Below are 27928 nucleotides of genomic sequence, written 5' to 3'. Positions count from 1 at the left end.
CTATGGCTTTCTATGGCAGGCTGTAAGCTTGAATGTGGCGCTAGTAAGTCCAGGTCAGCCGTTTGTTTCATTTTTATACTGTGTCAGCATGTCTAAGCTAGCTTGCTACTTTACCACTGGCAGTAATATATCAATCAGATACATGAAAATCAAAAACTGAAAATCTAGCCTTGCCACAAATTTTCAAAATATGGTCTGGGGACCACCTACATAATTTGTTCAAAAAATAATAAAATCAGATTTCTGGTCACAAGCATGGGGTTGGGATGGGAATAACATATTCTAACCCGTTTGAAGAATAGACACTTCTGACCAAGCTTTGTTCAAGGTCCACTTTGCTGCCCCAGCTTAGCATCCTTAAACATAAGGTGTCCTTTTAAATTTACTTTTATGTGGTGTGTGTGTGTGTGTGTGTGTGTGTGTGTGTGTGTGTGTGTGTGAATGTATGTGTTCATGGGTTTGTATGTATATGTGTGCATGCTTGTTTACATGTGCATGTGAATGTGCATATTAAAGACTAAAAATCAATGTTTGGGTGTCTTAATCAATAACTCACCACCTAAGTTTGTAGAAGATAGCTCTCAATGAACTCAGACCTCACTGATTATATTAGGCTGGCTGGCCAACTAGCTCTGGGAATCCTCCTGTTTCTATGTGCCCAGAACTGGGATTAAAGGCAAATAATCATACTTAGCTTTCTCATGGGGTTCTTATGATCTGAACTTAGATCCTTACGCTTGCCCTGGGACAAGGTGTCCTTGATATCTATCTATGAGACTCTAGTGAGTAAAGCCTCAGTGTTCAGCTTTCAGTTTGAAAGCTGGCCAGAGAAGGGCACAAAATTTTTCTCATGAACAACAACAACAACAAATCCTCATCTTTGTAGATTAATCACCTATAGTATACCAGTCCTTGTCACCAAGGTTTTGTGGGAGGGTAACAGTAAGCCTTCTTGAATTCATTTCAGGTACCATTTGCATCTTTAAGTAAAAGAAATGACTGTATTTGAACATAGGTGCTACAGATTATTAGGGCAATGACTCAAATTTCAAGTCAGAAGGTGATGCTCTAGGGATTGAAAGGGTGGAGCAGTGATTCCTTATTCCACCCACTGTACTCAGGCAGAAGCAGAGCTGATCCACCTTCTAAGAGATGAAATCTCACTCTATTTTGAAGAAAAATGTCTTAGGATATATATAGTCAAGTGTCAAAGTAGGACTCCAGGAAAAAAAAACCTGATGAAAGTACTCAATTAAGGAGTGGATCATTAAGTCAAGGGTTTCTTCAGTTTTCTAACAATACTTTAGCTAAAAAAAACCCAAAAAACAAAAAACATAAAAAACCCAAAACCAGCTGTTTGCAATAGCTCTGTGCGCCAACTGCCTTATACTCTAAAGACTTTGAACAAAGCTTAGTGGAGTTCATGTGAAACAGGAGAAAGATGATGTGAAATATCTTCATGAAAAAAGCAGCAAATTCTGGGATGTCCAAGCTAGGAACTCTTTGTGGTCATCCCTTTATACAATGCAGATAAACAAACAAACAAACAAACAAACAAACAAAAACCCAAACAAACCATGATTTCCCAGAGTGGTTTTGAATTATTTAAAATCACCTGTTCCCTACATGCCAGAGAGTTAAGAATAAACAAGATATTATGTGAAAATGATTGAAAGTCTCAGTTCATATCATTTGTTTGGGCCATGATTTAAGAATGAAACTTTAGTGAGTGAATACAGACATTGTGAAAAGGAGAAATATGATTGGCAATCTTAATGTCCAGCAATCAACGCTTGAAAACACTTTAAACAATTCCTTCATGAAACAATCTTCATTGTGACAGAAAGATGATCTGGCCAGAGAGGTTATTTTGCATAACATTTTACAAGTTGGAAAGAGTAAAGTCAGAATCTTTTTTGAACCAATATGTGGCTTTCTCTGGAAATACAGTGTGATTTGTAAATTTATGACTAAGCTTCAGAAGGTCACAAACATGATTTCAGTTTTATCTTCACGTTTAGATGGAACAAGGCTTCAAATTTTAAGCTTTAAAACAAATGCAACACCTTGTTTTTTCAGTGTAAAAGAAGAAACTTGAAAAAAGATATTTTTTTTTCCTTAATCGCAGGAAAGAGGCACCTTTTTGCAAACTAATTAGTAAGTTCTCGAGTTGATAGAGAAAGAAAATAGTACTGCTAATCGAGACCAAAATAGCAGTGATTAGGTCTGAAGAGCAACGAACTGAGCGCAGAGGCGCCTGGGTGTGAATAATTCCTAGTCATAATTCACCTGGGGCCATTTGCCTGCTGGGAACAAGCAGATGACAAATGAACAGCAGAGCCACAGCGCTACCTTACACACTGAATAAATTCTTTGTGGAGATTTCCTTTACTAAGGGACAGATTACTTTTAAATATAAAGGGGCCGGCATTGCCTCTAGCAGGTAAGCCATCACGGCAGCATTAATAACTCAGCCAGGGAGGAGGACAGGATAGATGAGAAGAGATCTCAGAGTTAAAAGGGTGCACTTTTTGCTTTCCCTCTTTAACTATGGAACTAGCAAATGACAAGTGCATTAATACATTCAACATGAATCGCCATTGACATCCATGCTATTACTTTTGACATCTGTTTCTCCATTTCTTGCCTATTAGAAATAGTAGATCAGACAATGAATGTGAATGTAAAAGTAGAAAAACTGCCCGAGGAAAGCAGTGTAGCTGCTCGGTGGAAAGAATTGGAATGTGGACCTGTGCCTTCAGAATCTGAGCAGTCAGGATCCTATCCCAATCATTTGCTCGATGAGTCCACAGCAGACAGATAAACATGATCACTGTAATGGTTTCTGGGCCAATTTGAACAATAATCTAACACAGAGTTCTGGCCCAGTGCAGAGATGCACTGCGGTGCCCCAGCATGACATCATGCAGCCAAGCAACTGACATGTGGTAATACACATGCCCAGCCATTCTGTTCATCCCTGTCTTGGACAGTAAGGCTTGCAACAGGCATTTTGGCAGCTGAGGAAAGGGAACGTGTTTATCTAACAGAATGATGGCCAAGCTCCCTCTTCTGTGTTCCAGCACTTTGTCCACCAGCCTCCAATCCGGCACCACTAAACTATCTATGAAGATTATACCCTAGTATATTATACCCTAGACAACTGCTGCCACTGGTACCCTTTACTGTGTCACCTTTCCTCTCTAATAGTCTCCCTTGCTTAGTGTTCTCACTCTCCAATCTCATACTCCACTCCCTGCTCCCTCTTCTCTACTCCAAGTTAGCATGCTTCCTCATCACTCCATTTGGCAAGAAGCTGGTTGATCATATTTCATACATACAAAAGAAGCAGAGAGAGGGGTCAGAGAGGGAGAAAGGGAGAGAGTAGTCGAGGGAGCGGGAGAGAGAAGAAAGTAGTAGGGTGAGGCAATAAACCTTTAAAACCCATCTCCAGTGACATACTTAGTCCTGGAAGTGTCCACTTCCTAAAGGTTCTGTAACAACACCTAAACAACACCATCAACTGGGGACCAAGTGTTCAAACACAGGAGCCTATGGGGGACAGTCCCATTCCAACCATCACACCTGTCAACACTTTCTCTTGGTATCTTAAGGACTCTGTGAACACTTTATCACCACTTCCTTTGTCTAGCCTCATTTCTTTCTAATATTTCATATCTCACTACATGGCATGGCACCTACAAGAAGCCAGATCCTATCAGCATAGATTCATACTTGACTTAATTATCTTGACTCCTTTACAATTGTGAGTGCCCAATAAAGAAACCTGAATCCTGTTTAGTGTCTTTCTCGTCAGCTGTGTGACTGCAGACTGACTGACTCTTGTTTCCTCCCATCTTATATTACTCTCTAGTGTTGGCATTAAAGGCACCATTGCCCGGCCTCTATGGCTAACTGGCATGGATGCTGGCACTAAATGTGTGTACCACCTCTGCCTGGTCTGTATGGCTGACTAGTGTGGCTACCTAGTTTTGTACCCTGATCTTCAGGCAAGCTTTATTTGTTGGATCACAAAAACAAAGGCTTGAGTATGGTGTTTTCAGAATGTCTGAAAAGTGAAGAGTGGATTCCAGATAAGACAGAACCATCACAGACTACCCTCAAGGCTTTGGCCATTAGTATAGGGTCATATTGTAAGGTATCCAAAGGAAAACAATCGTTGGGATGCTAAGTATAAGCACAGACTCAAGCAGCTACCAAGCTCTACAGTGTCAAAATTTGGTCTCTAAGTTTTCCCTGTAGAGGGGTTTAGAAAAGTATTATAGACTTTTCATTAAAATCCAGAAAAATTGTATTTCTAGTCTAAGGAGTGTGCTCTGAAGCTAAAAGAAAGATTAAAATACACCAAGGCAGTATAAGATTAAGGAGGCGATCCATCAGTAATTTCACAGTCGCCTTCTAAAACAAGACACAATCTTCAAAGGGAAGATAAGAGAAAGTAGAATAATTACAGAACTACAATAGTCAGGATACAGTAATTTCTAAAAAGACACTAAAATAAACAGACAGCATTGGGAAGAGGGAGGATTAAGCAGTAAAGTGTGATGTCAGCCTGTACTACATGGTAAAACACTTTTTAAGGGAGAGAGAGAGAGAGAGAGAGAGAGAGAGAGAGAGAGAGAGAGAGAGAGAGAAAGAGAGAGAGAGAACTTAATGAGAAATGAGAAAATTCAGGCAACCATTAGAAACAGTTATGAGACTAATATTCAAGGGTTTAAATAAGTATTATAATAGTAAATTTGTAGGGAAAATGGGAAGTGAACAATGAATCACAGGAAAATATGCAGAACTTTAAAATAACATTTTTAAAATGGGGGGGGTAGAGTGATAGATGGGCAGTTAAGAGTATTAGTAGCTCTTCCAGAGGACCTGGGTTTGATTATCAATACCCACATAGTGGCTCACTATCTGTAACTCCAGTTCCAGAGGATCAGATGTCTTCTTCTAGTCCCCAGAGGTACTGCAGAATATGATGCATCAATATACATGCAGAGAAAACGCCCACATACATAAAATAAAAATAAATATCAAAAAACTTTAATTTAAAAGTATTATTGTTTAAAATAAAAATTCCTTACAGGCTTAATATTTATAATAAGACAACCAAGAAACCCAAGTCAGTGAGAAATATTCAGGCTAAAACATAAGAGGTAAAGAATTCACAGACAGACGATGGTTGTGGAACAATATAAAACAACCTAACTTGTAAGATTTCAGAAAGAGAGAGTAAGAGTGTAAGTGGAAATATTCAATGTCATAATGCTCCCCCATCCCAGCATCCCATAATGCTGATGAACTAAAACAGCAGAGAGAACCATGAAACTCACAAACACCCAAGCAGGATAAATCCAATGAAAACCATCCTTAAACTCTTCTCTCCAATTACAAATAAATAAATAAAAATAATGAAGGACAGTAAAAACTTCTAGAGAACAAGACTTATTAGACACAGAAGCATGGTATTAAAAATGATAGCCAACTTCTCATCAGGAGCAGCAGAGGAGAGAGGACCATGAACAATCATCTTTAAAGTGCTGAAAGAAAATAAAGTGAAGCCAGGACTTTATATCCTGAGAAAACAGCCCTTAAACTAAGGACAAAATGGAGAGATTTTCATTGGAACACAATGTGGGCGGCTTTGTTTTCAGCACAGCTGTAGCACAAGAAATACGGAGGGATTCCTTCAAACACAAGGAAAATGTTGCCAAATAGAACTCTAGGCCCAGAGGAAAGTATGAAAAGCACTGAGAATGTAATTATGCTGATATAAAGACTCTTCCCTCTTTTATTGTTTCTTTAAAAGAAAACTGACTATAATGAGAATGCAGGATATGACATCTTAGCACATGTGGAAATAACATAACTAGCGACTGCACAAAGGACTTTTTCGGTGGTGCAGTATTGGCAGAAGGGAGACTATGACTAATTAAGGATTTATATTCTAGTTCTTAAAGGAACTACTGAAAACTTATACATAAAGATATGGAGCTAACATGGAATCATACACCTGCAATCCGAACACTCAGCTACAGGAAGAACTGGAACCCTGCTTATTACAATAAATTGTAAGTGGACTGAACATTATATTTAAACGATAGATATTTTTAAAATGTGGAACAACACTATAGGCTTTTTATAAAGGATACATTGTAAATATAATCACTTAAAGACAAGCATGATGGAAACAAAGTAATGGAAAATGAATAATGCTAATTAATTGTAAGAATGAAAATGCTTCTAACTATATTGACTTTAAACAAAGTACTATAAGACCAAGACTGAATATGATTATTTGGTAAGAAATGATTAATTCCTCCATCAATAAACATGCAAAACCCCCAAGTATATATGTACCTAACAAAAGAAGTCTAAATGCTGTGAAGTAAAAGAGACAGAACTGAATGGAGACAAATCACTGAGATTTTCAGAGTGCCTTGCAGTAATTCACAGAACAACATGATCAAATTCAGTATTGATATACCATTATTTAGACAATAGGGTGAACCACCTTGGAATTCATAGAACACTCTGTCCAACAGCTTCAGAAGACAGTTGTGTAAATACACATGGAAAAGTCATCAAGACAGACGGTACACTGAGATAAAATGAGTTCCACTAAAATGCAAAGATTGAACATCTGCAGAATAAATTTTCTGACTACATTTTTTAAAAATGTCTTTTCGTTGCCTAACCTTTTGCAGTGTTAAGAATGAAGATGGCCTCCATAGGCTCATATATTGGATGCCTGGCCCCTAGTTGGCAGAACTGCTTTGGGAAGGATTAGAAGGTATAGCTTTGTTGGAGACGGTGTGTCACCATGGGTGGGGTTTGAGGTTTGAAAAGCCCACACCAGGACCAGTTTCTCTCTCTGCCTCTCACTTGTGGATCGATGGAAGTTCTCAGCTATTGCTCTAATGCTATGCCTGCCTGCTTGCTTCATTGCTCCCTGCCATGATGATCATGAACTCAGCCTCTGAAATCATAAGCAGGCACCTAATTAAATGCTTCTTTTATTAAGTTTCCTTGGGCATATAGTGTCTCTGCACAAAAAGAGAAAAATAACTAAGACATCTTCTTTATATCTGACTTTCTCTTTCTGGTTATCATTAATTTTCTCTTTGAAATTGTTGAAAATGTCCCAATCTTCAAACTCATGCCTTTATAATGTAGTTTTAATTAGTTTAATACATTCCAGGGGCAACTTAGCTGAGTCAGCTAGCATTTTCTCGAATTCTGATATGTTTCTGATCCTGTGACATGGATAGAAAAGGCTTATAGCACTTAGGATGTACCAGCCACTGGTATGAAGCTCTTTACATTTATAAACCCACATGCCTCCTTAATAGTTCTCTGAGGTAGACACATCATTTTTAATTTTTAGGCTCACATACAATGTAATAAGCTATATTATTGCAATTGTTTATACACATGTCATATATGGTTTTGACTCACCCCATCTCCCACTGTCTTCTTCCATTATTTTTGTTGGTCCTATTCCTTCTCACAAAACAATACCTCCTTCAGCTTTCATGACTAATGTATTCTATTATACTCCTTTCCCTTCCTTAAGATCTCTTCCTGCCTTCTCACGCTCTCCTCTATATTTTTATGAATATGTATGTACTAATAAATATTGGTATCTTTGATATATAGTATCTATATAAAATAAATATATGATATCTGGCTTTCTAAGATACTTAATCTCTATTTTCCTATAAATGTTACAATTTCAATTTTCCTCCTGGAAGAATAAAATGCCATTGTGTATGTGTACCACATTTTCTTTATTCAGCTTTACTCACCCATCTGTTGACAGGCATCTGAACTTGTTCCGTTTCTTTGTGATTACAAACAGTACAGCAATAAACATGGAAGTTCAAGTATCTCTATGGTGAAATTTAAGAGTCCTCTGACAGCTGTATTATTAGTAATTTTAGGAACCTCTACATTGGATTCTTTGTGTCAGCAGTGCACAAAGATTCCTCTTTCCCATGAGATACTTAGAGCTTAAAACTGAAGAGTCAGGGGAAGAAAGAAGTAGTCATTTCCTCCAGCCAAAGAACTATTAAGCAGTGAACAAGAATTTCCAGCCCAGATCATTCAACTTTAATGTTACATTCATTTACCACGGTGCTTGGTGAATTCCTTGATTTCTGAGCTTACAGACTGGTGGAAAACAAAGAATAGAATAGGTAGACCAGATAACTTAAAGTGGTAGATATTTGGAACTTCCCTTCACCTACATATACATGCACATATTGCCATGTCTATGTCTGTATCCCAATATAGAGACACATAACAATCTTCCTTATTTCCTTTTACAGGCTTACTTTGAAGAAAATATACCACCATGTCATTTGCACTGAAAAAAATTAGCAATAAAATTTTAAACATTGTTTCATGTGCTTTCTCACAGCCTTTGCATTTCAACAGCTCCTTTTTTTACTGAGCAAACATACATGTTTCTAACTTTGGAATGCCAGAAATTCATAGTGCAGATGTAGAAAGTTTGTAAGAGCAGGTATGGAGGTATGCCCAGGTATTCTTGAAGCCTATCTACAATGAGCAACTATGCAGGTCCTTCATTATCCTTGGTCTTGACACTTTATTTTTTAATACTATAGACATTGGTTTAATACATTAGACATTGGTTTAAGTTTAGGATGAATAATCTTTAGGAAGTCGCTTAATTCATTTAAATTCATATACTTGTTTTTCTTTGGTGGGACAATATTTACTTTGCAGAGTTGTAAAGATGAAGGAGTTGACATTTCAGTATGTTGGATCATTTCAGCAAGGGTGCCTGATTAATGTTTGGAAAATCAAAATCTCAACTTACGAGGTTTTGAAGATTATATGATAAGGGAGTTTTATGAAAATACATATACTCATTTATTGTTTCATAAGCTCTGAGGGCCACTGAGAATACTGCAAAAACATAAGTAATTCAAAGACAGTATACAGTTTCAGGCTTCAACTTTGTCTACAGATATCCATACATTATTTTTTTGAAGTAAATAGAAAATCTCTTTCAAAGCTTATGATTATGAAACTGACAGAAAACAATGTTATCTTTGGCTGAGAATTGTGTCTTAGTTTGCGTCATCTACATAATGATTCTTTCCCAACAGCTTGGTTTTTGACTCTGGGTCTTTAGAGTCTATACAACTTTCAAAAATGACTGTATTCTTTTGTTTTGTTCTGTCCTGTTCCATTACATTCTGTTCTATTTTTACTTTCTTAAACAAGAAGTAAATCCAATATCAATAAGATTTGTCAAAATTTTCCATTTTAAAATTAGACCCTAATTGTAAGTTTTCATTTATATTAATTGTAGTCAGTGAGATAATGAGTGCCCATCTCCCAAACATGTGAAACTTTTATATTTCAAAAGCCCAAGATACCAAGATTCATGCTATTGAATTTTGAGAGTGTGTGGTTAAATTGCTTCTATATCACTTATTTCAGTTTTCTAACCAATAAAGTCATTTCCCTTTTTGATATTTTATCAAGGCATGTGGGATCTTATAGCTGGAAAAGTATTGGAGTGGAGGAATTAAGATTCTAGACAAGTCTGAAAAGAGGATAGCATTTGTAAAATTTTTATCAATGGATCACCACCGTGGAAATGCTTTGATATTTATTCTTATTCATTTGACATTCAGGTAATTCTCCAGTTATGTTCCTGTGGCCATCTGATAAAACTGGTCTGCCAGGGAAACTTCTTGGGTAGAAGTTATCCCAATTGACAGGCTGCATCTGGACTGAGAAGATGATCAAGATCTTATGGTAGGCCCTATCTTTGTAATTGCTCAAGTGTAGGGACTCTACTCAGGGCTTGTCCATCATGTGTGTGGAATTACTACAAGATATATTGATGCCTGTGATAAATAATCTTTTAAACCACTGTAGACCTCATACTGATCTGCTACGGATCTCCTCTCTTGCATTCTAAAGAGTCATCTGGGGTGGGACATTCATATGGTAATCCTTGAACTGCTTTGCTGCAAAGGTATCTACAGAAAAGTAGTAACTGATATTTCCTAGAAGGCAAGCCATAATTCTTGTTCTATGTTCTTCCCAGAAAAGATAACCAAAGCTTTTGAAAACTTCAATGCTAAATAGGATCAAAGATTATTACTCAAGAGACCCTATGGAACCAAATAGATACAGTATGATATGAAAGAGTAGATTAAAAAAATCACTAAATTTCTAGTGCCAAAGGAAGCATTTTACCTTAAAATTACAGTAAACAAAACATTTGATATAATTAAGAAAATAAAGATGAAACATTTCCTTTCCTTGCTTCCTGGTTTCTGGTTATGATTCAGAGTCATTCCTATAAGCAAATTCCCTTTAATTCCTGGGTCTGTGCTTATTGAAGGGGCAGCTAAGTGGTTATGCTTCTATTGGTCAATACTGCAGATTTGGAGATCATCATGGCAATGGCATACAGGAATCAGCATGGAAGCTGATGTTCTCACACTTTTGCTCCTTAGTTTTCTACCCTCTCAGCCTTTGCTTCCACACGTCCTCTCCTTTTTCAGAACTCATACATTGAGACCTTCTTTTGAATACCCTCTTAGTTTTTTTTCCTCTGAAGTCTTTCTTTTCCCCAGAGTTCACCTCAGTTTTGCCCTTCTGAGTGTCAACTGGCTCAAAATATCCTGGACTAGCAACCCTCAAGGGCACTGACTGCCTTGTAGGTGGCAGATAAGAACAGTGTTTGATGTCTGTGCTTCATGCTCAGTGCCATTCTGGGGAGCACAGTCTCTCACCTAACTGCATGACCTACATTATCTTCCAAGAACTTTAAAACAGCGTAAGTATTTGGGAAACTAGGTGGCAAGGAATGAGAAGGCCTATTGAGGGAAAAGAATGGGTGGGCAGACAGGTAGAGATACGATAAAGTTCCTAGAAAATGGGCTCATCTATCAGGCTGCTCTCCAGATTGGTGACAGGAAATTCTGAATATCCATCTTTTTCATGAACTTGCCCCTGTTTCTCTATGACAAAACCCAGTGAGTATTTCCCTCACACTACACACATAAGACACAACTGTAGTGGGAATGTCACTGTAACAAGTGAGGTATCTTCAGAGGAAAGCAATTCCTATTCATTATTCATGCCCCCAGATACTGGGAATTCTGATCCTGAATATTTATTCTAGGAAGCTAAACCAACAAAACCACATATATGATTTAAAAACACCTGTGAAGATTACTTGGCATTTGATAAGTGGTTGAACTATTAAAGACAAATACATAAAGCAGGCACTGTGAGTACAGTTCTGAAAACAAGAGCATATATATGGACAGGGACTAGGTTGAGAAGAATTTTGACAAGAAAGGGGCACACAGTTTGCTGTATCTCAATGATTCTTCAATTATTATCTCAAATATAGAATGAAATCAAGATAAAAATAGCCATTCAGTCGTGTGGGAGTTAGGGAGGGTATTTTCTTAGCTCCAAATGCATTTATGGGTGATCTGGTTCAGTTTTATAGCTGGAGGATACAAGCATTCTTAGTCACAATGTGTAGTTTTCCCCTCTTGTCTGACTTAGGTTTGACTATTATAAATATCACATGTACTAGAGAGTCACATAGCACAAGAGAGTTATGAAATTTCATAATTAAATGAATTTTAATTTAAGGCTTTAATTTTAAAGCTCATGGTTTTGTAAGCCAAGGGACTAATTCACAAACTTTCTTCCTGACACACACACACACACACAGACACACACACACACACACACACACACACACACACACACACACACACACAAATCAGGCCTTGTGCTTCCAAAGGGGGCAACAATGCTGAGGTGAAATACACCCCATAGGCTCATGTTTGAATCATTGGTCCAGAGCTGATCTGGTGCTGCTGTTTGGGTTGGTTGAGGAACCTTTAGAAGGCTGAGCCTTGCTAGAGGAAGCACATTACTGTGGCAGCTTTTGAGAGTCAATAGCTTTGCCTTTTTAGCTCTAGTTCACACTGAGCTGTGTGTTTATGATTGAAGATGTGACTGCTCAGCTTCCTGCTCCTGCTGCCAGGCCTGCTGTTTTTTTTGGGTGCATCTCCACCCTCTGGAGCCTTAAGCCCAAACAAACTCATCCATAGGTCCTTGCTGTCATGGTATTTGCTATACCAACACAAAAGAAACTAATAAAAATGCTATTCTTGGCATTATTTTCAATTCCAGCTTGTTAACTGAATTAAGTACTGTGTGTTTTATACATATTGCTGCTCTTTAATTTCCAGGGTACTTCTGAACTGTAGTTATTTCACAAGCTATAGGTTAAGTAAGACATTGACTCCCAGTTAAGTGTCTTACTGAATAACACTGATTGTATTATTATAGCAGACAGTGTAACAATGAGGTACTAAACAACTACTAAACCATTTCATCTTGAGACCATATTACAAGGTAAGTAACAATGAAACTCCCATTGAACTGATGACAAAACTAAACTCAGAAAGATCAGATAATGTACCCAAGGTCTTGAATTGACTAGTAAGTGGTGGAGATAGGATTCAAACTCTATATCCCAATTACAGCCTGTTTATAGAATCACTGTCACATGCCCCACTGTGAAGAGTGGGTCTGGTGCCTTTTCACTGCTCCATCACTCATTAGCACTCTTGGCACCACACCTCATTGCATCTGATTTAGAAGAAGAAGAAGAAGAAAAAAAACTGTAAATAAAGCCAAGTTACTGGTCTGCAATCACATGACAAGATAATGATTGATAATTATCATCTTGGCTTCCATTCTGATAATTTTCCTATTATTTCAACTATTGGAATAAAAAGAAAAATCTCTTTCTATGAACAAAAGCAAATGTGAGGAAGCCTTGAGGAAAGAGAGTTTAAGAACTCTGAAAAGATGGAAATCCCCCTTACCTCTTTTCTCTGCCATTTATCTTAATAGGACTCTGGCCTATACATGCTGGCCAATGTCTGTCCTCAGAAAACAGCCACCTATATGTGGTGGCAAAGCACTGGTGTGAAGAACGTAGCTCTGAGAGATGTATCTATTAATCCTGTGCCCTTGGTATTCCCGAATTTGGTCAAATTTCAAGTGTACCAGTATTATGTATGTTCACATGGAAAGTGGCATGCCAGTAGGTGGACAAACCAATATTTTTAATTAAAATAGGCCCTGTGAGAAAAATTTGTCTTACGAAATATAATAACTGGTTATGTGTTAACTTGGCTAACTCACAGTACAGTTTTTTGTTTTTTAATCAAAATGCTTCTGTTTTTACTTTCCTGTGTTGAGGCAATGGGCTTATGGATGCCATCGAAGGACAATTTGCAATTTGCAGGTATCTGTTTTGCCCTTTATATCGTATGGATCCTGGGGATTGAACTTGGGGTTGTCAGGTCTAGCATCAGGAACCTTTACTCCCTGAGCCATCTAACCAAGTGATATGGTCATTTTCTAGCTGGAATGAACATCTGCAGTCAGTTGACCTTAAATAAAGGTCAGTGACTCTCATGACTTGCTGAGCCTCACTCCCTGCCCCTGTCGCTTCCCGAAGAAGAATCTCTGCTGCTACAGACTGCAGCTTGAACCATGACCTGTGGAGTTCAGGCTCACCAGGCCCCAGAATCACTGTGAATGGTTTGTTTAAGCTAATCTGTGTAACTCCTCTTCCATCCATTTGAGCTTCTTGTTCTATTTCTCTGGAGAACTCTGACCAGTACAGGTCTTGACCAGACTTAAATGTGCTTTAAGAATTCTGAACATACAGGCACAGCTGGGATGTGTTGTGGGGGAAGGCTCAGCTCAATAGACATGACATTACATGTCTCCGTGCAGGCCAGGTGTCAGAGCAAATGTCCCTCACTACCCTTGGGTCACAGCAGGCAGTTACAACAATCTCAATCTAATCAGAACCTTGGTGTGCCAACAGTAAAACATAAGCTCAAACAGCCAGGAGACCCTGTAGCAAAAATAAAAAAAAAAAATGACAGCTGAGAGCACAGAACAGGGAATTAACAATGTCAAGACAGCATCCTAAGAGATTCCCCCACCTAGTCACTGCTGGCAGCCCCAGGCTTCTCTGGTATCCTAGAGAACTCTGACAGACAAAAGCACCTCCCCTCTTTTGTTTTTATCAGCTCTGAGATCTGATGTCAGTGCTTTCTGGGCTGACAGAGGCATATTTTAAATCTGATCTTCCCCTTGGAATAATAAGTACACCATCTCAAATGTCTCCAAGAAACGCTTACCCAAAATGATTACATGGGAAGCCAGCAAGAGAAGGTATGGAACAGGCATTTGATCTCACCTTGGCTTCTGAGGTGGGTTCCAAGAAGCACAGGCGGTTCCCAAGTCCCTCAGCTGCCAGGCAAAACTTCCGCTGCTCCTTATGAATGTTTGCTATGCACTGGAGCACCACTTCATCCTCCTGCCAGGAGAAGAGACACAGAGTGTGAGGGGTGGGGCAGCCTCCTACTCACCTAGAATATATCATGCTATTTATGTGTTACATTTGCATATAATTTGGTAAAGTGTATGTTTAAATTTGGATCTATTTCCCAAGATATGATAACATTGAAATCCAAATTGAATTGAAATCCAAATCCTAATTGAAATCCAAAACACTTCTGGTACTAAGGATATTGGTTGGAAAAAAGATATTTAACCTGATCATGTTGTGGGCATGTTCTGTACAGATACATTATGTGATTCATTTTTGGCCTGTATAATCTACATGAAGCTATAACTTCAAGTTATGAGTGAACATACAAATAAGTCAAAGAAATAATTCCAAAAATGAAGGGCACTGTGGGATGTGATTGAAGGGAACAGAAAATAGAGGCACAATCACAGTGGGGCAAGATGAGTGGAGAGAAAGTTCATGCCAAGTTGTGGAAGAGATAACAAGTATGGTTAGCCAGGAGGGAATAAATGAAGCACCCATGGCAACGATGACAAATTAAAGATGGTGAAGGCTACAGACAGAAAGTAAATTCTATAGGTGAAGAAGACTGAAAAAGGTCTGGAGATCCAAACAGGGAAGAAGAGTTGAAATACAAGCAGAAGAACATGTCTGAATTCTCAAAGAGGACTTCCTCCATCTAGCATCCTCCAAAGCAACCCTCCTGCAATTGCAGAGATTAATACGGCACTTCTCTTTCCAACAGTCATGGAAAGGAGGCACCTCCATGGACAAGAATGTAATACTTCTTGTACAACTCTCACTTGGGTTGAAACATTTTCCGTTCCCATCTTTCATCCCTGTTCTTCCATCTGGCAGTCATGTTTTCTCTTCCAATCCGTTTCTCTTGACTTGGGGTTTCCAACCTCAGAAAGATTTCCAGGTGCAGCAAATCAGAAGCCAGTATAGAGCAGAGCCTCCATCTTAACAGTAGCTCCTGTATCTTGGTCCTTCCCTCATGTCTCCTAGGTGCTCAGCTTCTCTTAGAGAGTTGGAAAGGCATATTAAATAGAAGTGAACTTTCTTACCCCATGTCTATAATATACGAGTCAATTGAAAAAATAAAATCTTCCCCCAGAGGGATGTGAGCATGGTCAGTAGTAGCAGATGTCTACAGGGATGTGTGATGGTAACCCGAGACAGGTGAGGGGTGACAGAGCAGTGTGAATAACCACCACCTGGAGGTTCCTGCAGAGGAGACTCAGGGTGAGAAGAGAGTGCCACGGTTATATTGCATCACTGAAATGTCACTGTCTATTTTCAAATTGAGTCTGTCATCAATTTAGGGCACTGAACAGTGAAATCAGACTTCATAGTCTTCATTTTTTACTGAGTGGAAAGAAAAACACTCCAGAATATCACTGCTATTTAAATGCGGGCTCAGTGAAATCTCGAGGGAGAATGAAAATTTCCCCCAGGTGGCTTTTCCCTCTAGACTGTATATAAGCCAGAAGTGGTGTGATCTTTCTGAAGGACACTGGCAGCAGGGGAATGGACTTAGTTGTCAAAATGATGAAGAGGTTAGTTGTATTGGGAAGCAGGGGTCATAGAAGTGAAATGGTCTGTAATATAGGAGATGGTCTTCCAAGTGCCTAATGCTTTCATGAAAAAATGCTAATTACAGCCTGCACTGAAAAAGTATATAACTATCTCATATCTACACACATTTTAGTGGTATAAAACAAACAACCCCTAAATTGGCACTTGAAAAAATAGGAATGTGGCTATAGATCAGATTTCCCATAAACCAGGAAAATTAGGCAAATCTCTTTCAATTTGGGTCTTCAGGGGTCTCTTTCCAAGATCCCATCTCCCATTCATTTCTATCTATAAACCACTGTAATTTGAGCTTGTTCTGACTGCATTAGGGCTATTGGTCTTCTGAAAAATTTGCAGCCTACACACATGCCCACATATGCTTATAATGCAGGCTTCCAAGAGAGTAATGGATTAAGTGACTCCAACCTGAATAACAGTTCAACTGAATAACCAGTTGCTGAAAAGTAGCCTTACACTAAAACATGCCTAGGTGGGCCGTCAGTAGCAGTATATTCCATCCCACATCTGGGTGGGTAGTGTGGGTGATGTGCAATTGAGTATGGGACTTTCAGCCACTGTCACACTTCATTCATTTCCATTCTGTCCAGAGCCATATGCTCAGTGCTGACCTGGCTGTAGACAACAGCTGTCATGGCTACCTGAACCTGCTTTTGCTCCATACAGCAGCTATTATCTCTGTAGATTTGCATAGACAGACATCTGGGGCCATCAAGTGCTTGATGCTCAAATGTTTGCACTGAATTCCACTTTGATCGAATTCAGTAATGGTATGATTTACTTCTTTTACTGATAAAATACAGACCACAAGGTCCTCCAGTTGTCAGCCTTCCCTAATTTATCCAATTCCTGTACTAATCTGTTCTCTTGGCTCCACCAATTTGTCTTTCTTTCCTTCTCACATTACTCTACCTCACATCCGGGTACTGACCACAGATATCATTTATAAAGAAGTCCCCTTATTTGGAGCTTGCACATTGTCCCACATCTTGCTTCTAGCACACCCCAACACCAACTTCAGACCATTACTCTTCTACTCATGTGCAAAATCCTTTCCACTTGGGGGAACATGACTGCCACCCTCTAAAGCTTCTTTGGCAACCTGCCAGCATTCTAGTTGCTTCTCCCATCATTTATTTGGCTTTTAAGGACAATCAGAAAACCCAATAGAGTTATTTGCATGAGTTCAAGATACAGTTATTGACTACCTTCCAGTGACAAAGCATTCTGCTAGGCTACTCTGCATATACAAAGTTTTATGAGGCAAGATCCATTAATGCTGTAATAATGGAATCGAGGGTGAAAGGCCAGCATGTGGGATTTTTCTACTTCACTTTAACTGTCATCCCAAGTAACTTTAAGGTTTATGTGCATAATGAGTCTGAAGTGACATGGGGGACCTAATTATTTCTACTGAGCTTTAGTAAGACACTATTATAAACTTTGCTGGTCACAATTGAGAGTGATCCATTTCTAAAACCCAAAGCTAGACTATTTCACTGTGAGAACCCAAACTTCTCTCCCTTTGTTTGTTTTGTTTTTGCATTCTCATTCTCTTCCTTTCAAGTCCTGCTCAACTTTATCAAGACTGTCAGTTTCTAGGAAACACCCCCAGCCAGTTATTTTATCTACCTCAGGAAAGAGATCTTTATATATATATATATATATATATATATATATATATATATATATAAAGAAAAAACTCAGATTTTGTGTCAGTATAAATTTATGAGATTTCCTAGTAACATATTTTCAACTTTGATTTCACTGGAACAAAGCTATAAAATTTTTCTCTTTGAATGAGGGGCAGGAATCAAAACTGATATCACTCAGGCAGTATAACCACACCTCTTATTTCTAAGAAAGAAAAACAAAGGAGAGAGGAACCAGTGCTTCTGGGGTCATCAGCAATGGTGGGGTCAGATAATAAGATCTGTATGACACACACTCTCTCCTTAAGGGTGAGAACTGTGACTCACATGTCCCCAGGATACAGAATCTTTGAGACCCTGAAAATGTTCTCTGCCTTCTCTCAAGTCCAACTCTGTCTGGTTCTTTTAGTACATTTGACATCTAACTTCACTCTCCTTCATTCTAACTTGCCTTGTCTTCCACACAAATCAAGCCCAGAGTCTCTAAACTGTAATTGTCCAAAGCTCTCCATTGTTGTATTTCACTCTATTCTGGCTATTCTGCCTTTCTCCCAGGTATTTCCCATCTCCACCTCCTCTTGCCTCTCCTAAAGACAAGGATTGCCCACTGAGTAGACCCTGTCATCATTTTCATTTGGAATTCCCAACCACCCCCCAAGCTTTCAGTTTTACTCTTCAGAATGTGCTATGTGACTTATATCTTCACCATGTGGTGACATCTATGTCACTACCACCCAAGACCCAGGGACTATTGTAGAAGAGGGGGCAGAAAAACTGTAAGAGCTAGTGGTCTGGGATGAACAGAGAAGAACAGTCTCTTCATGACATGACAGAATTGCAGTACCATCAACTCACAGCAGCTGTCATTACTTAAACAAGAACCACACAAAATCAACCCAGCCAACATTACAGCATGGAAAAGGACTGGGATCATGAACCCCTATCCCCAACTAAGGAGTTATGGACAGTTGATGGCTTCTGGGGTAGGCAGTCATTTTTCTATAAGGGTGTGGTTCATAGTCCAGTAGATGACCCTATACTCAGGAGTATAAGAGGAAACACAAATTAGACTCAGTGAGTTGTTAAAAAATAAGAGGATACAAAATGGGTGAATCTGGGAAAAGTATGAGGGGTGTATATGTTAGAAATACGTAGTATTCTCACAGAATGAATATAGGTATTTTTAAAAGGAGGAACATGTAGCTCAGTGGTAACTCTCAGTTTAATCCTAAGTAGTAAAGAATAAAATGACAAAAGGGAAACCAAAAGTCAATTTTATCAATTATACATATTTTTTAATAGAGATTATAGACTACCACAAGATAATTCCATCCTTAGAAGATATGTGCTAATAAACTTCGTATTTGATAAATAGGTCAATAACAGAGAGGTAAAATGAGTTGCCTAGTGCTACACATCTTGTAAATGACAGACTCAAACTTTAGAAGAGTCCCCCTAGTATGATACCAAACTGGATATTGGCCACAAAGAGACTGACCTTAGTGGTACATCTGAGTTCATGCTTGTCTGTCTCTAAGTATCACAGTGATGGAACTGATAAAAATAGAAAGATTTCAGCCCTTTAATGCAGCCAAACAACAGTTAAAAAAAATCACAGAGTACATATGCCAGAGAGTTCAAAGCCAATTAAAAATGACCATCAGCCTCAAACCCTCATTAAAGGTAAAAGTGATGAACATCCAGGGTGTATCATATGTCAGCATCCCTTCAAGCTATGAGGTTCACATGCACCGCTATTCCCGTCACACTCAGCTGGTGGTAGTGTTGAGTGATTGTCCCTGAACAAGGACAGTCTCTGCTTAGAGTTCACATCACCGCTGGTCTTCTCTGACAAAATAATCATCTATCCAAAAGACTCAGAACTGCTTTTCTCTTGCCTCCTGGCTTAAAGCTCAAGGATTGAGACAATAGGCTGCCACATTTGCCATCTAGGGGCTGATGGCAAATACTCTGTCTCTCTTTCTCTCTGGGTCACTGTGAAAGAACATTCTGGGTTAAAACAAAATGGCTGGCAACCCTATTTCAGATCATCAGATGGCTGATGACAGCCCTATAGTTAGATCTAGGCATCACCAGTACTGAGAGGCTTGTGAGCAGTGAGCATGTGAAACAGAGTACAGGCCAGCAGAGTGCATGGTTCACGATGAAGGGCAGCTAAAACTGCAGAGAAAAATTCATGACATTGACTGCCTTTGAAGGGACATTGTATCCTATCCAGTTTCCTTGAACATCAAATTTTGTTTTACAGAACTGATGAAGTTATTGCTACTTGTGAAGTTCATGCACAGACATGTGTGAAATCATGCAAAAGCTTTACCAACAGTATCTCTCTGAAATGAAAACTAAATGGAGGTTTTGGAACGAGACTATCCACAGGTTGTCCTACAGGGACTAATGGAAAATTCTTCTGTGTGTTCTGATTACCATTGTGACTATTTGCCTCATTTCATCCTAATATTTCTTTGGCAAAGAACCACTCATGTACTTGGGAATTCACTGTGCCTAACAGGGTACCTGGCACTACATAGAAAAGCACAAACATTGTGAAGTCAATGAGAAAACTATGTATTCTGGAAAAACTGGCCATGTTAGCACATATGTTTATGCATAAATTTGCTTAATAAAGATCCTGCCTAAAAGTTCTAAGATACTGCTTGCTCCCATAGTAGAGTGATGAGACATTCAGTTATTCTTAAGTTCTCTTTACAAGTTATGAACCAGACATTGTAGATTTGAGGGGGATAACTAGTTCAGAGTCTCACTCTCCCAGGCTAAGAGACAGCATTTACAATATTCCCAGTGGCAACATTGGAGAGTTTTGTCATTGCTCTGTCTGTTTTGGTTTGGGTTTTAGTGCCCCTTTGGTATTGCTTTAATGTTTTAGAATCTGTCCAAAGTTGGGGATGACTACCCATCTCTGACTCCTTCCTACTCCTGGATTGTTGAAAACTACAATAAAGATGCAAATTTCAGAACACAACAGGCAAAATTGATACAGTTTCTCTCTTTAATACTTTGTTCATATGGCTTAGGCAATACCTTTTATTTCTTCCTTCTATCTGTAGGCTGTTCCTTCTAGTCTCTTTAACAAGCTTCTCAATATTCTCTTCTCTAATTCTAGAGCAGTGCTTCAGAAACTCTTCCTTGGAATGATTTTCCTTCTGTGAAGTTTCCTCATTAGTAATACTATAAATCTGTTGAATTCACATAATGATACTTGTATGTGTGTTTCCAGGGCTGACTGTTTGTCACTGAACAACCACTGGAGTGCTCTTCCCTGGGGAGGACCAGCTCTCCTGCTCCTAGCTTTACCCAGCTTCTTGTAGTTCTTTGTGTGAGGCTGAGACCTTGGGAGCTTTTTCCCATCTAGTTTGTTGTGTTTGTTAATGTCCTCCTTACTTTTTCTTATTGTGACTCTTCTCCTTTACCAGGTAACCTGGATGTGTCTTTTAGTCCCACAGATTACCCAGAAGTCAACATTGAAAACCAGAATGGCTCTTTATCATTCAGTCAAAACACACAAGATTAATGACCACACCTATTGCCTCAACACATTACTTTGGCTTCTTTCTTCTTTAGACACACTATCCACTGGGAGAAAAATAAATAGGAGAAATCTATAATATCACAGCAAGTCACAACATAGACTGTTAACCTCAGAGGTAGCAAAGGTCAATGGCAAAAAAGCCAAGGCAGAAAAATATTGGCTTCTGGATCTAACATTTCTGGAATCTTATTCTTTAGAGAGCTATGACTAGGGCACTTTAACTTTACAGACTTATATCATAAATGCATGTCTCCACTTCATTTCATGCTAAACGCTGTGACCTTGTAGGCAGAAAATTATCTAGCTCTGCACTGTGTTGCTACTCAGGGACACTGATAAACTGTGTAATGACAGATGCCCTTGTATGTTATTAGAACTACTTATACAGTTAGTTTCCTTAAGTATTAGCATTGGCTCCTGTGTTGAATGAAGCACAGTGCCTTTTCTCGGCCATACAGTTTCTTCATAACACCTACCTTCTAAGAGACGTTCTGACAATGCTTGTGTTATGTCATGCATCCACTTTTATTTCTGGAAAGCAATGCAGTCACTGTGATTCTTTCTGTTCACAGTGCTTCAGGGTACTTTCTGATACTTTTCTGGTACTTTTTGTTAGAAAATGGACAATGAAATGAAAATCTCCAATGTGTGGGGCACTGCAAATAGTGTATGCACAGTCTCCCCAATCTATTGCTAGATGTAAAAACTGAAAGCCAGAACAAAGCATCCAGCAGTTTCCATACAAAACCTAAGAGCTATGAAACATTGGCCTTTTCCAAAAGGAAACTTGATGGTTAGTAGATTGTAACAAAATTCATGGGCTGACAGTCAGATTTTGTAAAACTCTGAAAAAAGGTTGCTGGCAGGCAGCACTTGTTTTCATTATTCAATGACACATAAAGTCCTGTTATCCTGTCCAGGATAAGTGTCTTTAAAAAAATCATCCACTTTTTCCAGTTATATTCATATATAAGTCATATGTGAATTCCAGAAATATCTGTATCATTTGTAAGTTGCCATACTCTGTTTTGTGGTCAGGGACTTGGTGCAAACATGACAGCAAGGTACCCACTCTCTGAGAACTGACATTCTAAGAGGATAAATATCACATACCAATTTGCTACCCAAAGAGGCTTTGGGTAGCAGCAGTTTGCAGAAATGGTGATTAATTTGGGATACAGAAGCACCAGAGTAAGTCAGTGACAGGAGCACAGGGACACTGGATCTACTTCTGTTTTCCACACGACCCTCCTGATACCTTCTCTGTTACAGGCTGAGAGTGCATGTTTCTCTTAAGAATTTACACCTCTATTCTGCAAGATATGATTCTGTGTTTAAATCTGCCCTTCCCAGATACTTTATGCTCAGAGAGGATTAAAACCTGTTCATCGACTTCTTGGCTACTCAGAATCCGAACATCTGCCCTGTGGGAAACAGGCACTGAATGAAAATAATGGTTATGAGAAATAGTGCATCAGAATGCTGGTCAAATCTGGGTAAATGCTGTATATTAAAAATACCCCAAAGCAGGAACTACTATCAGACACCACACAGGATTCTAAAACACATGTCTTGAAGAAACAAAAGACCCACCTAATTTAGTGAAGAAAACCCATCTCTCCTGACAGAAATTCTCCTCAAACCAAAGGCAGGGCTCAGTGTTTAATTTCTATGTTCTAGGTTGAAGTTCAGAGCTGAGGGTTGTGTGAGACAACTTCCTGGTTTGAAGACTTCAAATCAGCAGTCTCCTCATATAACATACCTGTGAGCAAATGGCAAGTACAGAAGGGATGGACCAGCAAGAAACTCAAATGTAACAGGACATTTCCAAGCATTATTTTCAACATTTTGTAATTTTCAAATCCTAAAATTTCTCTTCAAAATGGTTACCTTGAGGCCCATTCTGTAGAGAAAGACACTTAGGCCTGAGTGCAGGTATGTTAAGTGACTGCCTAGTATTGTATGACTATTGCTTTTATTCCTTCATTATTTTTATTGAGTATCCGTTGATTGCCCATTACATGCTGTGCACAGCTTGATCCAGAGAATAAAAAATGTTTCAAAGCTGCTAACTGGCTATTTAAATTCAGTTCTTTATGACTTCAAATTCCAAATTCCTCTACCATACTGAGGGTCCTTTGTCAAGAATGTGTTTCAAATTCTTATGTAACTGATACTTTCCACACTCTGAGTGATGCTAATCTTTTCAGTTCTTCCATTACTGTGGAGTTGGGGTGGGACAGTGAGGCAGTCAAAGGGGTTTTGTTGAGCGGGCACATTTTTGCTTTCTTAAATAACATACAAACAACCTGGCTTTCAAAACCCTTGTCAAATGAAAACACAACTTTCAACTTCCCAGAGAGTCCCTTTTCTTCATTCACAATTTCACTGCTGATCACAAGCCATGACATAAATTTCTGGAGTCTGTCTTAAGAACAGGCTCACAATGAGTTTGGTTGATACTCTTGGGAGGACTGCTTTTTTCTGAAGGGAAACAGAGGAGATCTGGGGGAGAGGGGAGGTTTGTGTGGGAAAGGACTGGGAGGAGTGGAGAAAGGGGAAACTGTGATCAGGATATAATATAGAGAGAAGAATAAATAAAATTCTATATATATGAGTATATACAAGAGATAACATATATATATATGCATAAACATATATATATATACATATATATATATATGAAATAATGAACAAATGGGCTCACAAAATATATCCGCTTTGCTATAAAAGTCCTTAGAATTCTTGGCCAAATCTAAATCTAATAAAAACTCAATAAAACTAAAAGCATAGAAGATAGGACTACTCAATTTTATTAAACATAATGCTCTGTTACTTTTGTAAAAGACTGGAATTTTCTCCAAATCCTGGTGAGGAAGGAAAAGAAGGATGAAAATTATCCCATATTGATTTTCCTCCTTAAATATAGTTATGTGTGACTGAATTCTTACTTGTAACAATTTCAATCTCTAGCCTTCTTTAGGAGGCATTCTTACTACCTACAGCTGTGGAACAATCTTGGGAGATTTACAAAGTGCATAGATTAAGAGAAAAGTAGCTTGGACTCTAAAGTTGTAGAGTTCAGGCCTGAGCTCTACATGGTACATGCAGAAGCAGATGGCCAATACATCATTATCCTTATCCACAGATACATGATCCCCTCCACAAAGTCTTGGGTTCAGGTTCAGCTTCCTCTTCTCCAGAATCTTGGCCCTCCTAGGGTGAACACAAAAATGCTGTTGCACAGAAATAACATTTTGCTACCAATCAGCCTTTCCCATGTGCTCACTCTAGTCTCTAAGTAGCATAGATTTCCCAGGTTTGTCTACTATCTACACTCTACCATCATGAGAATACTTGTATTTGAATTACTTTGGAAAATTACAGTCTCTTCCACCATGATACAAGAGGGAGCCCTAGATATCTAGGAGATCCTTGATTTACTTTGGTGAGGAATGCACAGAAGACATAACTTTTGTATCTGAAAGACTTAAAAATTAGCAAAAAAAAATATAGCCCAGAAACTGACCAAGGCTACTACTATGACTTAGTGCCTGGAATTTACCAGCCACCAGCAATTACTCCCTTACAAGGCCATAGGATAACTGGGTACCAAGAATTCCCAGATGGCCACCCTCCCCGAGGGGCTCATGAAGGAAACAGATGGTCCCACTGGCCAATGTGTCAATAATTAACAATTAAGGGTCCCTGTGAAACAAAGAGATAGCTACCATTAGTTAGCACATCCTGAGGTCTGCAGGTTTTACAACTGGTGGGGTCAGGAGGCTATCTCATTCCCAGGCCTTCCCTCAAGACAAAGGGCCTCCTAGGAACCCATGACTCATGGGTTCGATGGACAGAGAGTTGAGGCCCCTCCCTAAGCTTATGGTTTTTGTCTTTAAAAACGCCTGTGCCTGGGGGAATGGGGCTGCTCTCTAGCCTGCATGCTGGGAGAGCCCGTTTGTACAAACTTCCACCTTTCATTAAAGCCTCTTGCTGTTTGCATCAAGTTTCTGCCTCCTCATGGTGATTGGGGTGGCCGCAGTCCTGGGAAAAGATTCTGGAGGCCTGAGCTTCCAGGGTGGTCTTACAGTATCCTATATTTTTTCATGACAGTTTCTCATCTGATGGATCTACAGGATAAAGAACTAATATGAGCCCTTTATAAAGTAGTTGAGTTTAACTCTGCATGAACACATGAGTCACTTGGAACACTTGAAGAAATCTATGGATGCCTAGGCCCAAGACCACTCCAAATGGATGGGAGTCTCTGGGGAGCCCATACTGAGGCCATTGCTAAGAACTGTCCCAGTGATTGGTGGGCAGTGGAAATGTCAAGGCATAAAGGCAGCTTGTATAGCAGGTACTATGAAACAGGAGAGGAGTCACAAGAACAATGAGTGAGTTCCAGATATAAAAGGCAAACAACAATGGGAGAAAGATCAGTTACTGAACCTCTTTCCCTTCAAGGGAGGTCACACAGCCCTAGGCCAGCTCTTGAACCCTGGCTCAGGATCTCCAAAAGCTATCCTATTAAGTAAATTGCTTTAAAACAAAGGCTGCCTCTTTTGTTCCTTTTCTTGAGGCCTCATGAGAATTCTTCCCTGGTGACAGGGATTAGGTAGGAAGAGGATCTGACAGACTGAAGTGAAGTATCAGGAGCAACTAACACCTTGCTGACATTGCCAGAATTAGAGAATCATAAATTTACCCTAGGACAGAAGTTTCAAACAGAAACTTTGCTGTGTGAGGGCTTTTCAGAGACACAGAACCAATAGGAGATGTGGGTATACACAGATTTATCACAAAACTGGCGTTTATGAAAGCAAAAAAGTCCTGTGATATGACAGCCACAAGTGACAGACAGGAAGAGGAAAGCTGCTGCTGTAAATCTTGGAGTCTGAAGTCTGAAGAGACAGGAATTCTGAAGTCTGAGAGTAGAAGACAGATGACCCAGTTCAACACAAGAGGTTGAGGCTTTGCTTTCCCTCTGCCTTTTTACTTTATCTGTAAAGTACCTGTACCACTGAACGGTATCTACCCACCCTACTACAGCATAGGTCTTCCTAACTCCACCTCCTAATTCAATGGGAATCCCTTTTAGAAACATCCTGAGAGACACTTCCAGAAATGTTTTACCTCCTTCTCAGATATCCTGAATCTAGTAACACAGAACAGGAAATGAACCATCGCACTATCCGACCCAGCAGTAGGTTGTCATTAAGTGTTCTAATGCACAGGGCTCTATCTATGTCATACAACTTACCAATTTTTTCCAGTCTATTCTCAATCTGTTCCACAACAACTGTGAATGATTTTCTAGTAACTGCTAATGAGAGTAAGTAGAACTATTATCAATGATTCACATTCTATCCCTAAAGAAAACAAAGAGCTATATAGCTAGGGACACTTCAGTCTCAAAACACTTAACTGAACTCTTCACAGTTGTAGAGGAACAGATTAAAGTCTATTTCTGACAGCAGCACATTTCTTTCTCAGTGGCAGGAGCTAGAAGACCTCAATATGTTACTAAGTTACTATCTATCCACCTCAGGGTTTTTTTTTTCTATATAGCAAAAAGGAAATAAATTTTGGTCTTCCTTCTAAAAAGTAGGGAAAATACATGAATATTATTACACAGTGTTAAATAACATATGTGATTTGTAATTAAATGTGTTTCTGGCAAGTTTTTTGAAATCATAATTAATCTGCAGGTAGCTATTTATATGTTCAACACACACGCAAATGCTTTTCAGTATGCAATATACATGATCCAAGGGATTGGGAGCCTTTCTCTATATAGTTTTAGATGACAAATTCCTGAGCCAGTTTGACTTGGAGCATTAGCATCCTTTCCTTTTCTATTAATTGGGTCAATGATGGAAAATGATGCTTATCATATAGCTGCCACTAATTGTTGCTCTCATTGTTTATGATTGAAGCTAACTACAAATCCAGAGACCCTAACAGGAACAGCTAAAAACAATGCTCATCTCTACCAGCAAATCCCTGAAGGTCCTCATAGCCTCACATTTCTTCACACATTTTGTGCAAGTATATTTCCATTTCAACACAAGAGAAGGAAAAATGGTCCGTGCAAAATCATAGGGACTTTAATGTGGAGTTAACAGGTTAGTGTAGTTATTAAACTCAAATAGCTCAGAAGTTCAGGATAGAACTTGAAACAGTTCTATGAGGGAAGAAATTCATATACAAAGCCACAAAGATCCTATGTAAAACATAACCCAATGATGCATTGCACAGTTCATTCTCTACTGAAAAATTTCCCCTGGAAACAGGGGAGATGATAGCCCAATTGGTAAAGTTCTTACCTCAAAATCATGAGTATCTAAGTTTGGTCCTCAGAACCCACATAAAATGCTGAGTATGGTAACATGTGCCTATAATCCCATTGCCAGGAAGCCGGCTGGGAGTGGGGTGGGGCATGGGAGGAGATCCTTGGGGCTTACTGGCTGGCTATCCTAGTCTAACTGGAAGCTCCAGGCCAATGACAGATTGCCTCAAAGGATGTGAGTGGCATGCCTGGTAATGATATGTGAGGTTTTCTTCTGATTTCCACACATACATGCAAATAAGTATATACTCATTCCTCCCCTACCCCATGAACACATACATGTACCTAATTTTTTTTTCTCTAAATTGCATGCTGGCTTGCCT

General features: G+C 39.1%; 1 protein-coding gene across 1 annotated transcript in view; it reads right to left on the bottom strand.

The window, feature by feature from the left end:
* Positions 1-27928, bottom strand: part of Ryr3 (ryanodine receptor 3) — a 465461-nt gene that overhangs the window by 350118 nt on the left and 87415 nt on the right. Inside the window, 3 exon segments of the mRNA XM_035447052.1 lie at positions 14321-14440; positions 22608-22674; positions 24254-24466. Coding sequence (XP_035302943.1) covers positions 14321-14440; positions 22608-22674; positions 24254-24466 — 400 coding nt within the window.

The sequence above is a fragment of the Cricetulus griseus genome, chromosome 6, assembly GCF_003668045.3.
Source record: "Cricetulus griseus strain 17A/GY chromosome 6, alternate assembly CriGri-PICRH-1.0, whole genome shotgun sequence".
In the NCBI taxonomy this organism is placed as follows: Eukaryota; Metazoa; Chordata; class Mammalia; order Rodentia; family Cricetidae; genus Cricetulus; species Cricetulus griseus.
The sequence above is the reverse complement of the archived record's forward strand: the minus strand, read 5'-3'. Positions and strand labels throughout refer to the sequence as shown.